The 17233-nt window shown below is 35.9% G+C and overlaps 2 protein-coding genes across 10 annotated transcripts in view; one reads left to right on the top strand and one right to left on the bottom strand.

Annotated features, from left to right (window-relative positions):
* Nucleotides 1–17233, bottom strand: part of LOC113656997 (butyrophilin subfamily 2 member A2-like) — a 251138-nt gene that overhangs the window by 112271 nt on the left and 121634 nt on the right. The window lies entirely within an intron of this gene.
* Nucleotides 1–17233, top strand: part of LOC113661210 (butyrophilin subfamily 1 member A1-like) — a 322944-nt gene that overhangs the window by 2884 nt on the left and 302827 nt on the right. For 2 of the 4 annotated variants that reach the window (XM_047813577.1, XM_047813585.1), the window contains exons 2-5: nucleotides 629–979; nucleotides 1188–1466; nucleotides 1721–1822; nucleotides 2630–2650. In XM_047813577.1, coding sequence (XP_047669533.1) covers nucleotides 629–979; nucleotides 1188–1466; nucleotides 1721–1822; nucleotides 2630–2650 — 753 coding nt within the window. The remainder of the gene's footprint in view (nucleotides 1–628; nucleotides 980–1187; nucleotides 1467–1720; nucleotides 1823–2629; nucleotides 2651–17233) is intronic. The other 2 variants (XM_047813572.1, XM_047813632.1) reach the window with 1 other exon arrangement.

The raw sequence follows: 17233 nt of genomic DNA on the forward strand, positions 1-17233 counted from the left end.
TTATTTTACTTCAGTTCTAACAGTTTATTTTAGTATTATCAGTCTTAGTCTTACTGCGTTTATGTAAGTTGTTCTTAATGCAAATTCATAATGTTAAAGTAATATAAATACAGGTTACCCTACAACCTCTATTTCCTCTTCCTGTGTCCTTTTTTATCCCATGTGGCACCATCAACCACGTAACAGTTCAAGTTACAGTCACATTTTCCCCAATCACATGTTTTATTTGATTTATAATTAGTTGTAAACTTTTGTAAAAAAAAAAAAAAATATGTATTTTTCTAAATTAATTTGTTGATTTATATCTATTTTACATCAGAATATCATTCATCCACCAGAACTGTGTGACTCTGATACGTGACTGTTGGAAACTATTAACATGTATTTAACTTTAATGTTTGCCACGAATGACCTGTATTTCTTTAATGTGCCCTTAAATGTTTTTTGTAATACATAAATGTTATATAAATTTTTTGTGACAAAAAAAGTGTTTTTCTGTAAAAAAAAATATGTAAAAACTTGCTTTTATATTTAAAAATAATGTATACAATTAAATAAAGTCAGTCATGTTACATGCACAGATTATAGTGATATATTGTATTTGCTCTTTATTTTCACCACAATACAGAGAGTTTACAGGTTATTGGTCCAGAAAAGCCTCTTGTTGCTGTAGCTGGTGAAGATCTGGTTCTGCCCTGTTTTATCAAACCCAACACCAGTGCTGTGGACATGACAGTGGAGTGGATGAGAATAGAGGAAGTGGCTTCATTAGTGCATCTCTATAGGGATCATGAAGACAGAAATGAAGATCAGGCTCAGTCCTATAGAGGAAGAACATCACTGTATAAAGAGGAGCTACAGAAAGGCAACACTTCACTCAAACTGTCAGATCTCAGAGTCTCTGATGAAGGAGAATATAAGTGTCTTGTTGAGGACAAATCCTGGTACGATGACATCACTGTGAACGTCATTGTAGAGGGTAAGATCAATCTCTGTGATGAAGGTTTCACAAAATTTCAGAAAAACTACATTTTGCCTTGGTTTTAGTATTTAGTGTTGAACCTCAGTTGGGAAGATTTCATTACTGATGTTTTATTATTATTGGTGTTTTCTTTTGTAATTGATGTTTATTACTGTCTGTTTGTATCATTAAAATCTAATAATATTATTTTCTTTATTGTCTGTAGCTCAGGGAAGCCACCCAGTGATAATGATGGAGAGTTATGATAACTCAGGAGGGATTAATCTAGTGTGTGAGTCCAGAGGCTGGAACCCTGAACCTGTTGTTCTGTGGCTGGACAGAGAAGGAGTCACTCTGACTGCTGAAGATACACAGATACACAGAGACACTGAGGGCTTCAATGTGAAAAGCCGCATCTCTGTTTATGATTATAGCGACTCTAACAGGTTTTACTGCAGACTTCAGCAACAACATCACATGATGGAGACAGAAATTATCATCAATAGTAAGTGTCTGTGAATATAAAACTTTTATACTTAAGTTAGATTGTTACATTCTACTGTAATCATTACAGATTAAGGTAATAAATAATGACACATGAGCTTGGTGAACACTATTTACGCATCTGAACTTAAATGTTATTTTTATTTTAGCTATTAACAATAACTGCAACACTGTTGTGTGTAATAATACACCTTGTACCTATAACTTAAATGAATGGTTTAAAATATCTGATGTGTTAAATGTGGGTTATTTTAGGTAAAGTCTTTGGTGCTTGGAAGTGGATTGTTGGGATTTCAGTTTCAGCATGTCTTATTGCTGTTGGATTGATCGTAACTGCAGTTTTTTATCACAAGAAAGGTAAAATTTAATTATCTTTATTTAATAACACCACAACATTAAGTTATACTGCAGATTATAAAACAGCCATTTTAGACTTAACATAATTAATTGCGATAGAACTTTTTACACTCTACATAAATTTACAATGGATATAAAAATACTTTCATCATTGTAAAATTGTAAAAGTTTAAAAATTAAGTAAAGGCAAATAGAAAAACATAAATTTGTAAAAAACAAACAAACAAACAAAAAAAAAACATTAAGTTACAAGAACCAGTTTGCATATGTTTTACATTTGAGTATTTGGCTGTCTTCAGAATAAACCAATCACCTTCAATCTCATTTTAAAAAGTAATTATCATGAAGCTGTCATCAATTACATTATTCTGATTAATTCAAAATAAAGATCAGCTGGATTTTTTCACGTCACTAAGAACAGGATTTCCCTCCAAAAATGTGTAAATTGTCAAGACACAAAAACTTACCAAGGAAGCTGCTAAGAGACATGCAGCAACATTAAAGGAGCTGCAGGAATATATGACAAGTACTGATTACTCTCTCAATGGTTTATTTTAGTTTATCTTTTTACATCACAACACAAATCTGTCATTTTAACTGGGGTGTAAAGACTTTTTATTCCCATTGTATAAGGAGAAAATTACAATCCACAATCTACAGACTCTATACATTTTATAGCTTAACCACAACACAGTCACCAATCTGTCAATCTTGTCAGTGTTGCAGTGCGTAATCATTTTTGATTTGTATAGAATTTCCACAAAATATTTCAAAACAAATTTGTTTTATCATTTCTTTTATCCACAGAGATGCAGAAGCAGTCCAAAGGTGAGAGATTTTTTTTTGCTTTTAAGAACATTAATTGATATTTTGATTGATTGAACAAATTATAGATAGAACATCTATGAAACAATCAACAGACTCCAACCTCCAACAGACAGACAATTAAAATGTGTTAAATAGTGAGACGTGTCTTCAGTTATGTGTCCACATAAATGTCATCACAAAGGTATCTGGGAAGTTTGTGAGGTTGTTTATGCTGCTGTAGTGATGTAGGTTTCACACAAAAGGTGTTTGAAATGGGTTTAAGACAATGTTAACTGTTTACTGAAATTATTATAATAAGTTGACTGATCTGAGATGAGAGTTTTTACAAACTGAAAATTCAGATTCAGATATCTGAAACCTTTCTGATATTTATTTGTAAAAAAAAAAAAAAAATTGGACACCATTTATAAATTTCATTCCACTTCACAATTATGTGCCACTTTCAGTCTATTTCATAAAATCCCAATAAAATACATTTTTGTTTGTGGTTGTAACATGTCAAAATGTGGAAGCGTTCAGTGGGTATGAATACTTTTGGAAAGCACGTTATGAGTTTTTACAAACTAAAAACAATTTGACACTTGGAGAATATAGAATGTAATGAATATAAATTTGATTAACAGTTTGGTTTGAGGTCATTAACATGATTTGTCTGGCAGTCATATGGGCTTCATAAAATCAATAAGAATGCTCTATAATATACATTATATACCACAGTATACACTCACCGGCCACTTTATTAGGTACACCTTACTAGTACCGGGATGGACCCCCTTTTGCCTTCAGAACTGCCTTAATCCTTCGACGTGTTCAGAGATGCTCTTCTGCATACCTCGGTTGTAACGAGTGGTTATTTGAGTTACTGTTGCCTTTCTATCAGCTTGAACCAGTCTGGCCATTCTCCTCTGACCTCTGGCATCAACAAGGCATTTGCGCCCACAGAACTGCCGCTCACTGGATATTTTCTCTTTTTAGGACCATTCTCTGTAAACCCTAGAGATGGTTGTGCGTGAAAATCCCAGTAGATCAGTAGTTTCTGAAATACTCAGACCAGCCCGTCTGGCACCAACAAACATGCCACGTTCAAAGTCACTTAAATCACCTTTCTTCCCCATTCTGACGCTTGGTTTGAACTGCAGCAGATCATCTTGACCATGTCTACATGCCTAAATGCATTGAGTTGCTGCCATGTGATTGGATGATTAGAAATTTGCGTTCACGAGCAGTTGGACAGGTGTACCTAATAAAGTGGCCAGTGAGTGTAGGGCAAAAATGTGTTCACCTGCCCTCTGTGAGGGTTATTAATGATATCTACTTCTTACAAGGTCATGGAACTGAATGGTCAGTACATTTGTACACATTTTAATGGAGCTCTAGTCTAATCCAGATTTTATCTATAAAGTACAAATACCAGACTAATTAATGATTTTAATGTAATTAAGATATAATAATAAATATATTTACTTTAATGAGGTTGTTCCTACAGGACAAGTTGGTTTAGGATAACTTTTTCCACAGTGAATGAAATTATCTTTAAAATAATAAATGTACTCATATTTGTTTGTCAAATAATATTTTGTTTAAAGATATGAAAGTGTTATATGTGACGTGCAAAAACAGAGGACTCAGTAACGGGGCAAATATTTCCCCTGTATGTAAGTTAGTGGGTTACATTATTTTGTAGAATAATATTGCATGTAGGTGAGCACAATGTCTTATTCACCACATTTCTGCTGTCAGCTCTTCAACTATATCTGACTAATAAGTGTAATATTAATATTTAATGATACAGAGGCTGGAAGATGGTAATTATACCTGAACTTCTTAACTACTTTATAGTGTCTGAATCACTGTGAGTTGAGATCATGAGTTTCTGTCATCAGCACTGCATGTTATACTGCTGCTTTAATGCTGAGATTTCACCAGGAGAGACTGTGGTTATAAGAAATCTGATGGTGAATGAGCTACACCTTTACCTTTACTGCTGAGCTACATCTACATCATAGGCAGCTGCAATATTTTTCCTCCTTAAAAATAGGTTTAGTTGAGTGTAAACACTGACTACAGTTTACTAGTATAATTTTAGTTGATACCTTACATTTGATATTTTTAATTATTTTGATTAAAATGATGAACTATGTGAGCTAGCATTTTATACATTTGTTTATGTGGTTTAAATTATTTCAAACAAATTTGTTTTAATAAATGTGTTTAATCAAATCTGTTTTATCTTCAGAGATGAAGAAGGAGAAGGAGAACACAGGTGAGGAAGATTTTATGTGCTTTTAAGAACATATTGATTACAAATTATAGATAGAACATGTATGAAATGATCAACAGACTCCAACCTCCAACAGACAGACAATTAAAATGTGTTAAATAGTGAGACGTGTCTTCAGTTATTTCACACTAAATAAATGTAATCACAAAGGTATCTGGGAAGTTTTTAGGTTGTTTATGCTGCTGTAGTGATGTAGGTTTCACACAAAAAGTGTTTAAAATGGATTTAAGACAATGTTAACTGTTTACTGAGAATTTTACAGATAGGGTGTGTGTGTGTGTGTGTGTGTGTGTGTGTGTGTGTGTGTGTGTGTGTGTGTGTGTGTGTGTGTGGTCAGAAGTAAATAAATGACTGAGATTGACTACTATTCTTACTGATGACTAAATGATCACTAAACACAGATTTCTGACATTTTGATAGGCGAGTATGAACTTTTTATTTCCATTGTATTAGCAGAAAATTACAATCCATAATCTACAGCCATTGTAATGGCAGATGATCCACTAGAGCAGGAGTCTTCAATCTTATACACAAAGGTCTGGTGTGGCTGCAGTCTTTTAAAGCAGACAAATAAGAGGCATTGCTTGATATCTGAGACTGGATATGAGCTGATTAATGTGGAGTCAGTTGTGTCTGAAAGCCTGCAGCCACATCAACACTGTGGGTAAGATTGAAGAGCCCTGCACTAGTGACACAAAATACAGATATAACTGTGTAGAGGTAGTTTATGTACAGATAAATGCTGCTACAAATAAATCACTACTAAACTGAACAGAGAAACAGATCTAATCTACTCAAAATATTACTGGAAATTATTTATTTAATTTTATTAAATTCATTAAGCATTTGGTATATCAGAACAATATTATAGGAATCTGCAATGAAATTCCATTAATGTTTATAAATCAATTCATGATCAGAAAGAAAAGAAAGAAAGAAAGAAAGAAAGAAAGGGTAACATCATTTTAAGGCCACCTGACTGATACGTGTTCCTTGTTGCCCAAAAGTGCCCTGTTAATCACACAGTACTGAATGTTTTCTCTTGATCTGAGCTCCATGTTTCTCCTCTGAAGCATTGGGTTTAGCCAGTGCAACAATTTGGGAGGATCTGAAAAAAAGAAAGAAATGTGACGATGGTAGTCGATGACAAACATTGTAAGAGCTGTGAAGAAAAAACCCCAAAACAGCATTCAGTAACATCACAAACAACCTCCAAAGCAAACCCAAAACACTGCCAGCAAAACACTGGACTTAATCAGGGGCAAAAGTGGAAGGTTTTATATTGGCCAAGTCAAAAAGCAAACCTTAACCAAACTGAGCAGCATTTCACCTCCATTTCACACCCAAAACTAACAATAACTGAAAGAAGCTGCAATACAAGTATTGAAAGCATCACAAAAGAAAAATGCAGCAAATGAAATAAAAAAAGAAAATTTCAGTCATTTGTGTACATTGGTGTATATATTATGATGTGTTTAATGTGACTTTATTTGGACTATATTGTCATTAAACTACATGTTTTCACAGAGTTATTAAAGAAGAAGAAGAAGTATGCAGGTAAGAATAATTCTTTACAGTTAAATGCCCCAGATTAAAACCATCCTAAGTGTAATAATACAGCACAGAACTACCCACTTTTAGGGCTTTTGTTGCCCCACATTGCTACCACATGCTCCTCTGCTTTCAGGTGCGAATCCACACAGGATGCAAAACAAACCTAGAGACAGAGACATAAGCAGGTCAAAGTCACAGCACAAACCTCATAACACAAGCAGGTAGCAACAGGTAGCCAAAGTACAATTATAGTCCACCAGCGCAGGTCTTTAATCCACCATGGTCACTATCTATAAACAGGAAATAATCCACACACGGGAAATAATCCACGGGGAAAATGGGAGAGCAAAAATAGCAAAAAACCCCAAAAAACTAACAGAAAAAGCGCCAGAGCCGAAAAGCAAAAGAAAGCGCAGCAGCAAAAAGAGCAGGACTGAGAAATAACTAGAACAGGAGGACGGTGAGAAAAGTCACAGATCACGACGTAACTGTAGAGAGATCATCTGGTGAAAATCACGCAGAAACACTTAAATAGCGCTGCCGGGATTCAGAGGCTGCTGACCGGTAAGTGACGTCACCAATGAGCGCCGCAAACTGGAACTCCGGAGGAATCCGCTGACATCAAGTCAATATTCACATCTATTTTTTCACTGTTCACTAATTCACATTCAATATGTCAGTGTTTCAACATAGAAAAGTCAAGTTTATCGTCCGTGTTACTCAGTGTTAGGTAAAGACAATCGAGCCTGGAACATGTTGTACAGTTTTGTGTCCTGACATTAAATAAACACACAAAGGTTTTAGTCCAAATTACAGACTTGGAGTAAATCACTGTTCTTTCCCCTTCACTGTTCAGCTTTATGATTGGATTGAATTCAGATGATGATTTAATATTTTTACCTGTTTACTCACATCACACACTGTGTTTCTCTCAGTGGATGTGACTCTGGATCCTGATACAGCAAATCCATTTCTCATCCTGTCTGATGATGGAAAAGAAGTGAAACATGGAGACAGACGACAGGATCTCCCTGATACACCACAGAGGTTTGATACATGGCCCTGTGTTCTGGGAAATCAGAGTTTCTCTACAGGGAGATTTTATTATGAGGTGCAGGTCAGAGGGAAAACTTACTGGAGATTAGGAGTCGTGAGAGAGAACATTAACAGGAAGTGGGAGATTACACTGAAACCTCAGAATGGATTCTGGACTGTGGAACTGAGGAATGAGAATCAGTATGAGGCTCTTGCTGATCCCCCTGTCCCCCTCACACTGAGAGAGAAGGTGGAGGTTGTGGGGGTGTTTGTGGATTATGAGGAGGGTCTGGTCTCCTTTTATGATGTAAAGTCCAGATCTCATATCTACTCTTTCACTGGTCAGTCTTTCACTGAGAAACTCTATCCATTCTTCTGTCCTTGGTTTAATTATGGAGGTAAAAATTCAGCACCACTGATCATCTCTCCTGTATTTAAGACTGAATGAATTTTCACCTCACAAATATAATCATCTATTAAATGTTGAGAATAAAAAGAAACATTTTACTTTTTTAGTTAAATTTTAGAAACACATTTTCCCTTTTAAAATGTTGTACAGATTATTTTAATACCTGGTTTTAATTGTAATCCTAAAGTCTGTTTGTTATGATTATTTGACATTATGGTTGTGGAACTTTGTCATTACAAATCACATATAAATAAAGATCATTTACAGTTTACTCTGATTTTTACTGAAGAATTTAATTTGATCAATAAAATGTGAGCAGGATTTAAATGTCCACAAGCACGAGAAGTGACACTGTGACACGAGTGTTAGAGCTCTGGCTCCCTCTGGTGGTGATAAAGTGCAAGTGGAACTATTACTATCTAATACTACTACTACTAAATAATAATAATAATAATAATAATAATAATAATAATAATAATAATAATAATAATAATAATAATAATAATAATGGTAAACGACATAGATCATAGTGATTTTTGTATCAGGCCACACAATTTTTAGATGAAATAAAATACTGAAAATATATAAATGTAATGTGACATGTTTCTTATTACCCAGATGTGTCCTGTTAGATTGGTCATTTAAATAATAAATAGTTCTGAACATCTACACTTGGTTTTAGTCTCCAGTTTTACTTGTGAAGACTGAATGTGTTGTTAAAAAGTAAAACATTTTATATTTCTCATCTTTGACAGACTCTATTATATAATTGTTGATTCACTGTGTTCTCTGTGTTAATGAAATGATTTAATAAAATTTGACAAGGCAGTGGGCCACTCTGTATATCTCTCTGTTAAAATACTCAAATGAATAAAATTACTTTTAATGTCACTGATGTGTACAAAATAATGTAAAAGAATATACGACTTAGATAGTTAGATAGTTTACATGAAATAGAAATTTCTTATCAAAACATGTGATTTCAGTTTTTATACTAAACTAGTTTGAATTATGTAAAGTAAGCACATATAAAATGTTCCATATTAATGTAAATGATGTAAATACATTGACATCTTTTTAGTCATCTGACAAACTATTATTGTTGTATTAATTGTTGGCTGCTGCAGAATTCCACTGGCTTGGGTTTGATCCTTTGTTGCTCCCAAGAGAGAGGCAGAGAGGCAGATACAGATGCTGGAAGCTGGTAATTATACCTGATCTTCTGAATGAGTAGAAGATATAATAACAATGTTCAGATGTATAACATTGCATAGCTAGATGTGATTCATGGGCAGAAGCAATATTTTTCTAGCTTAAAAATATGTTTTCTTGAATGTAAACAATGACTGCAGTTTACCAATAAAATTTCAGCTGATAACTTATACAACCCGAATTCCGAAAAAGTTGGCAGGTTTTTTAAATTAAATTAAAAATTAAGACTTTCAAATCATATGCGCCAATATTTTATTCACAATAGAACATGGATAACATAACAAATGTTTAAAAAGAAAAAAATTACACTTTAATCCATTAAATGAGCTCATTTCAAATTTGATGGTCTCAAAAAGATGACATGAGGTAATTAATGCCTGAAAAGCAAGAAATTTTATAAATATTAGCTGGGAGAACATCTAGCAGTTAAGTTAATTGATATTAGGTCTGTAACATGATTAGCTATAAAAGGGATGTCTTAGAGAGGCAGAGTCTCTCAGAATTAAAGATAGGCAGAGATTCTCTAACCTGTGAAAGTGTGAAATACTTAAAAACAATGTTCCCCAACATCAGATTGCAAAGGCTTTGTAAATCTCATCATCTACAGTGATTAACATTGAAGGATTCAGAGAAACTGGAGAAATCTCTGTGCTTAAGGGACAAAGCCAAAGGCCTTTATTGTGGGCTTCGGGCCCTCAGACGACATTGCATCACTCATCGGCATGATTGTTTCAAAGACATTACTAAATGGACCCAGGAATATTTCCAGAAACCACTGTGAGTAAACACAATCTACCTTGCCAACTAAAGCTCTGTAATGCAAAAAGGAGGCCATATGTAAACATGGTCCAGAAGCGCCATCGTGTCCTTGTGGAAACTGCCCCACGGGTATTCTGGTCACGTCACATGTAGCCCCGCCCCCAAAACAAGCGAAATCAAAAATTTGTACAACATGGACATGTGACATATCAAAACACTCAGCACAATGAGGGGAACTGCCCCACGTTATTTTGGTCACATCACGTGATGTCACGTGAATATTAGAAATTTGCACAACATGGACATGTGACATATCAAAACACTCAGCACAATGAGGGGAACTGCCCCACGGTTATTCTGGTCACGTCACATGCTCATGTCCGCTCACCTCCAAAAGTATTGGCACCCTAGCGGTCCAGTAGCTTTCACAATCTTTCTGTCCACTCGCCTCCAAAATGCACCGGCCTTTGCGAATACTTGCACCGTCAAAGCCAACATCAAAGTTTGTCGTGACGAACTTTACAAATCTAGTTACATATTGTCCTTATTTCTTATGCTCTTCCATTGAAGTTACTGTGTTTGCAGTAGGTACCTGATTATTTCCTCACCATTTCTCACCTGTGCAGTGTTTCAGGTGATGATGTGTGCAGTGTTTCAGGTGATGATGTGTGCAGTGTTTCAGGTGATGATGTGTGCAGTGTTTCAGGTGATGATGTGTTCAGTGTTTCAGGTGATGATGTGTGCAGTGTTTCAGGTGATGATGTGTGCAGTGTTTCAGGTGATGATGTGTGCAGTGCTTCAGGTGAAGATGTGTACCAGCTGCATTGTTCCTCACCACCTCTTTCTTTTCCTCATCCTCATGTTCATCACAGGTGAGTGTGATCTCAGTGTCACTGCTCACATTGGACTCAGTTAGTCCCTCTGACAGTCTTACACACGTCTATTAAACAGGGTTTAGGATTCATTTCATTCACTTTTATGAGTTAATTTGTGTTCAGAGCATCAACGTGAAAATTCTTACTGCAGAGATTTTGTTTGCTGAATGTCATAGCATCATTAAATTAAATTTAATAGGTTTCATTATATTAGATTTATTATGTTCTGTTAAAGAGCATCATGGTCCGAGCTAGACTTCATCTGGAATTATTATTATAACAACAAACTATTTTAGAAGGAGCTCGTTCATCCAGCAGGGTCTCTATAGATCATCATACAGACCAGGAAATGCAGGAGGTGGGACACAGAGAACGTAGGCAAAAGTAGGGATGTTGTGCAGGACTACAGGAAAGGCTAAAGAGAGCAGCACATAAACCTGCACTGCCCAGCATCCTCTTCACAAACTCCTAATAAATGGGCAACAAAACAGAAAAACTGGAGCTGATCATGTTGGGGGGAAAACAGTGAAATTCTTCATTAAGTTCATTAAACAGTTGTACAATGAACCTGAATTTGTTTGCTAAAATATTGTGTCGTGCTGCTGAGTGTCAGGATTGGAAAAGTGTTCATAAACTGTGTTATTAATGAAGAACCTCAGAATTTAACTGTAAGCCAGTTAAATTCTTACTTGCAAATTAACTGAAAAATGTAATTTATATAGCTTTATTAAACCTAACTAGCTCACCCTAAATCTGCAAGAACAATCTAGCTAGCTGAGGCTAGATAACTGGGTCATGTTCCTACTGAGGACATATTTAACCAGCTTAGATGTAACTATCTAACGTTGTTCACATAACAGTTATAACAGTTATAGGGTCTGTTTATGCAGCACAAGGACTTTCAGTGCTATGACATTTACAGTATTTGGCAGAAGCCCTTATCCATGACAATGTCTTTAATGTTGTACTCATAAAACATTGAGTCTTGAGGTTGTGATCTTTAGGAGGTCTGTATGCCTTTGTGTTCTGTTGAATATAAACACTGGGATTTTTTTAACAGATGTGTTTGTTCCTGATCAATGCAGATAAGAGCAGCACTTATCCGCTGTCAGGATGCTGAGCCTCAGGAATGTCAGGAATTTCTATAGTTATACTGTTTGAAACTGTTAGTTTAGCTGCAGTAAGGATTTATACAGAAATATACTTCCAAGTTGGTCCCGGTGCGGTCGGCTGCTCCATCACAACTGCTCCGACTATGCTTTGTTCGTTTTTGTTCATGGATGTCAGAACCTGGACGGAGGTGGCTTGGAAACAGACCCGTACGCAGGATAGCTTCAAATGAAAGGGGTTTAATACATGAGGAAGACAAACATAAACCACACTACATAGGGAACTAACATTATTATTAATGAAGCCGTGCTGCCTAAGGCAACGCAGCTCACATATATAGGGAAGGGGACAATCACACACAATGGGGAACAGGTGTGATGACCGGGAGGAGCAGACGTGGACGGGGCAATCACGTGACACAAACAAACACAAACGCACATGGCCATAAGTCTGCGCTGATCCCTGACAATGGAATGTCCCAGAGGGACATTCAGAACTGTAACCTCCTGTGTTTCACTCATATAGGGATGAACCCAGCAGTATCAGTAGGCACAGGCCTGTGTAATGGTTGAATGACCCAATTTTTTGTTCAACAGTAAAAAATTCACATTTTTTTTTGATGTCATTTCCATGCAATGAATAAACACGGTCATAACGGCAGGCAATTTGGAAAAACAGCCCTGATATGTAAATGAGGGAAAAATAATTAAATCTAAAGCTACACAAATACTAACAATGCATAAAAGCCAGTGTTATTAGTCATCTTTAACATTTCCAAGACTGTAATAAAAGGTAAAAAAAAAATCCAGTTCACTTTTTTATATTAAAAATAAATCATTTTGTGTATTTTTATGCAGATTTGTGACATCATTAATTAATTAGTAAATAAATATTTAACAGTTTTGAGGTTGATTAACAGATTTGTGAAAAAAAAAAAAAAAATTATATTAGTTTAGTTTCGTGTTTTTAAAATGTCCACAAGGGTTAAGATCATTACCACCTTCATTTTATATTTATCTCATGTTTATTTCACTTTTTGCGTCTTTTTTTTTTTTATAACAATCTTAACTTTATTTCACAAGAAGCATGTGTATGTGACAAAATGTGTTTGAGATGATTTTAATATAATTATATGAACATGTATAGATTTATATTTTATTCTGTTTATCTGCTTTTCTCTTTCAGTTCCTGTATCAGCTGTCACTACTGTAAAGGTGGAGTTTAATCAGACTGCTGCTCTGCCCTGTAATCGGAGATGTTTTCGTCATGTCACATGGACCCTGTTCAATAACCAAAGTTATATATTTTATATTATATATTATTTGCTTTTTTATACCTTTATTCTTATAATAAAGACAGTTGCATAAAGCATTTCACTGCATGTCGTACCCTGTATGTATGTGTATGTGACAAATAAAATTTGATTTGATTTTGATTTGTTAATGGGATTATTAAGGGCAGGTGAAAATCCAGGATCTGGTGTGGGGCTGTTACATCCTTTCATGCTTTGATCGTCACCGGAGGGTTTTGTCTCTATCTGATGGGACCGCCCCCAATAATGTGTATATTTACAATGAATTACAACTTAGTTAGACTTGATGACTGCAGCACCCGTGCTAGTACACTCTGTGAATAGAAATGTTAGGAGTGTAGTAACTGCCATATCACATGTAACTGCCATACAACATGCACATGGTTATCCTTATGTAACAATCTCATCTAATACTATAAAGAACCAAAGTGAAATTAATGCAGCAAAAAGAGAGAAATGAAATAAAAGACAACAGAGACAGAGAGCGAGGAAAAAGGAAGCTGTGGAAAATAAACTAAAAGAAATGGGGAAATTGTTATATGGCATAAAGAACTTAAATATATTTGATTAAAACTGTAAAGAAAAAGATCTAGAAGGAACCTGATTCAACCCAAAGAGGAACAGACACTGTACCTAGACAGTTGGATCAAGACCCATCATCTTGCTGAAAGAAGATTATAAAATTGTTATAAGTTTTCTTTTCCATTTTAAAGAATGATAAGTTTCCTTTACCTTTATATGAATTTATGTAACCATTATGTGATTAAGAAATTATATATATTTTTAAGAAAGCTTAAAAAGGAAATCACAAGTTTTTGTGTCAGCAGCTTTGTGTCAGCAGAATAAGAACACACAATCAGCCGTGCAGCTGAGGAGACTTCTCAGGATGTTTTGCAGAAGCATGAGATCATCAGAGACCTGACAGGATGCTGACAGAAGCAGAATGACGTTATGAAATCATACTAATAAATGGTATAAATACGGTTTTAGAACCAGTTATCGGTGTGCATTCACCTAGAGCCAAGCTCATTGTGTTATACTCTGTTATTGCTTATAGAGAGTGCATCAGACTCAGGCTTACACTTGGAGAGTGTTTCTTGGTTTGTTTTGTCTTTGCATTTTACTTATTTCTACTTACGCTAGAATTGTTTGACTATTTGAAGGAGATTTTTGTTTGTAATTTTCTTTTCTTTTACCTTACATATATTACACACATCTATCTGTATTACACTGCTTTTAATAAAAACAAGGCCTCCCATTGTGAGGATCCTGAAAAGACAAAAAGGTCTAAGTCTGACTCCTTCTAAAGATTAAATCAATAGAATAGGTAGAAGAACTTGGAGCAGAAACTTTGTTAGAAGGCCGAGGGACGAGGCCGAGGGAAGCACCCTCCGATCACCAGCAGAGGGAACCGTCCCCAGAGTATTAACAATTCCAGACTACATTTCCCATAAGCCACCTGCCGGGACTGATTACATCACCACCTGCGGCCAATAACCCAGTGCCTATTTTAGGCACACTTGAACTTGATTTGCTACGGCTGTCATTCTGAGCGTTTTCTGGTTATTCCTGTTATTGGTTTTGATCTGTTTCTGTATTTTGCCTCTCGACTGTTTTCTGCCTGCCCTGACCTTTTGCCTGTTATTCCGACTACGTTCTTGCCTTACCTACACTGTCAAGTTTGCCGGCCCTGAACTCTGCCTGTTGTTTACGCTATTGTCTATTAAAAGCTGCAAATGGATCCTCAGACTTACAACTCATTACAGTTTATTTCCCTGATGTCATATGTTGCATGTTTTCTTGTTGGTTTATGTCTCTTTTTATAATAAATAAATAAATAAATAAATAAATAAATAAATAAAAGATGGATGGATTTATAGCTTCTTGAAAAAAATAAAAAGATACTTTGAATTTATATTCAACAAAATTGTTGTTTCATTTAACAGTCACTGTTTAACATGTTCAGACTGAGCCAACAGACCAATTTAACAGGATAAATTGAATACTAGAACGTACATTTCCTGAAAAAATTGTAAATGGTGCTTGCACGTGTCAAGTTCCCCTTATCGTGCTGAATGTTTTGATATGTCACATGTCCATTTTGTGCTAAATTTTTATTTTCACGTGAAATCATGTGACGTCACGTGACTTCATCAAATTACACGTGAGGAAGTTCCCCTCGTTGTTCTGGGTGTTTTGATATGTCACATGTCCATGTTGTAAAAAGTTTTTTGATTTTGCATATTTTGGGGGCGGGGCTGGGACACAACCGAAAGGCCAGTCGGTACACCAATTTAAACGTTTGTTCAGAGCATCACCCTAAAGGAGCTGGCCGAGTTTGGTGTAGATAGTTCGAAAGCTTGCCGAGTCATAAACCTTCAAAGTTTATAATGGGAGTCTATGGGAAAAAAGACCATTTTGAGACCCGGTACCGGAAGTACTGGTACTCGGATCGCTTAGAAAAGTCATAGCACACCTCTCCTCAATGAGCCGGTCAATTTGACACCTCATTCATGGGTCTAGGACAAAAGCTGCGGGACAAGTTACGTGCCGAATTTTTGTCCGGAAGAGTATGCAGGATAGTAAGAATGTTGCTTTGCAAGCACCTTTAATAAACAAAATGTGTGGGTCTAGGCAAAAAAAAGTCATTTTGATAAAAACTATTAAAATGGATTTATAACGTTTTGGAAAAGATCTCCTCATATCCATTCTCAGGCAGGATTAGTACATTTACTAATTAGACCACATAACTCGGAAGCATCAGTCTTGATGAAGGCAGAAGAGTGTAGAAAGAGGGGGAGTAGGATGGAGACACCTGAAAGGATCAATGGTAATAAGAACCCATATCTCATAGAGAATTGTGTGTTCTGCAAAAGTCACACAACTAAGGTGATTGGGAAAAGTGAGAAGGCAGTGAGATTTAAGGCTCACTGGGAGGATGATGATAAAGACATAGGAAGCTGTGCCTTATCCTGTGTAACTTGTTGTGGAACGTGTAGGATCAAATATCCTAAAGTGATACTGATAGAGATGGAAGAATTGATTCCATGTGCTTGTTTGAATAAATGCAATAAATGCAATAAATGCTTTGTGTAATAAATGCAAAGATTATTATGGCTTGAAGAGCCAAGAATGTGGATGCTCATGGGATGGAAGGAGAGTAGAAACGTGTGAAACGTGTGTGAAGTTAAATAATAATGGATGGCTAAGGCAGAGAAACTTTAGGCCGATGTTTACAGTTAGAAAGACTGAAGGATGTCAAGGGCTGATCACCCAAACAGACATCACAGGATCCCTGGCTACGATAGCCGATTAATTATTAAGCCGAGAGTGGCAAGAAATGGAAGGAAAAAAATAATCCCCTCATTCCTTATAAAGACCAGGAAAGAATGGAGCAGAGGCTCCACAAACTGTCATTACTGGCAACAGGACAGTCTGAAAGAAGGATTATAAACAATAAGATAGATATGTTAACTTCAATGATAAACTACAGTCATTGGACGAGACAAGCATTTGGCACCACCATCCTACCAGAGGGCTATAAGAGCCGAAGGGAGAAAGGAGAAATGACTGGAATAGACTGGGGTACAACTGGGCCTGGGAAATGGGAAAAACTCATAATAACTAACCTGATAGGGCATCTGATAAGAGAAGGAGAATCCCAAGATAGCATGGGAGAGAAAATCCCTTGGAGACAACTAGAGACTATTAATTTTGGTCCTCAGGAGGAGAAGGAGAGCTCAGGTAGAGTTCTGATAATGGTAAAAAGGTCAATAAGCCCAACAGTCTTGGGATTATATAGAACCTTAGAAGGAGTAAGTGCCGAAATAGCAAGAGTAAAACAGGGAGCAGTAAAAGAAAATGGGAGGACAGAGACTCTAAAGAGAGAGTGAGAGAAGTAAAAGTGTGGTTACAGTAATAGGAAAACAGACGGATAAGAAAAATTCTTAATCTGTGTTAAAGAATGAAAAAAAGAAGGGAACACCAGTGCTGTGCATCTACTGTAGCATAGGACTGATATCCTTTATAACCCTGT

Source organism: Tachysurus fulvidraco, chromosome 1 (genome assembly GCF_022655615.1).
Source record: "Tachysurus fulvidraco isolate hzauxx_2018 chromosome 1, HZAU_PFXX_2.0, whole genome shotgun sequence".
NCBI lineage: Eukaryota > Metazoa > Chordata > Actinopteri > Siluriformes > Bagridae > Tachysurus > Tachysurus fulvidraco.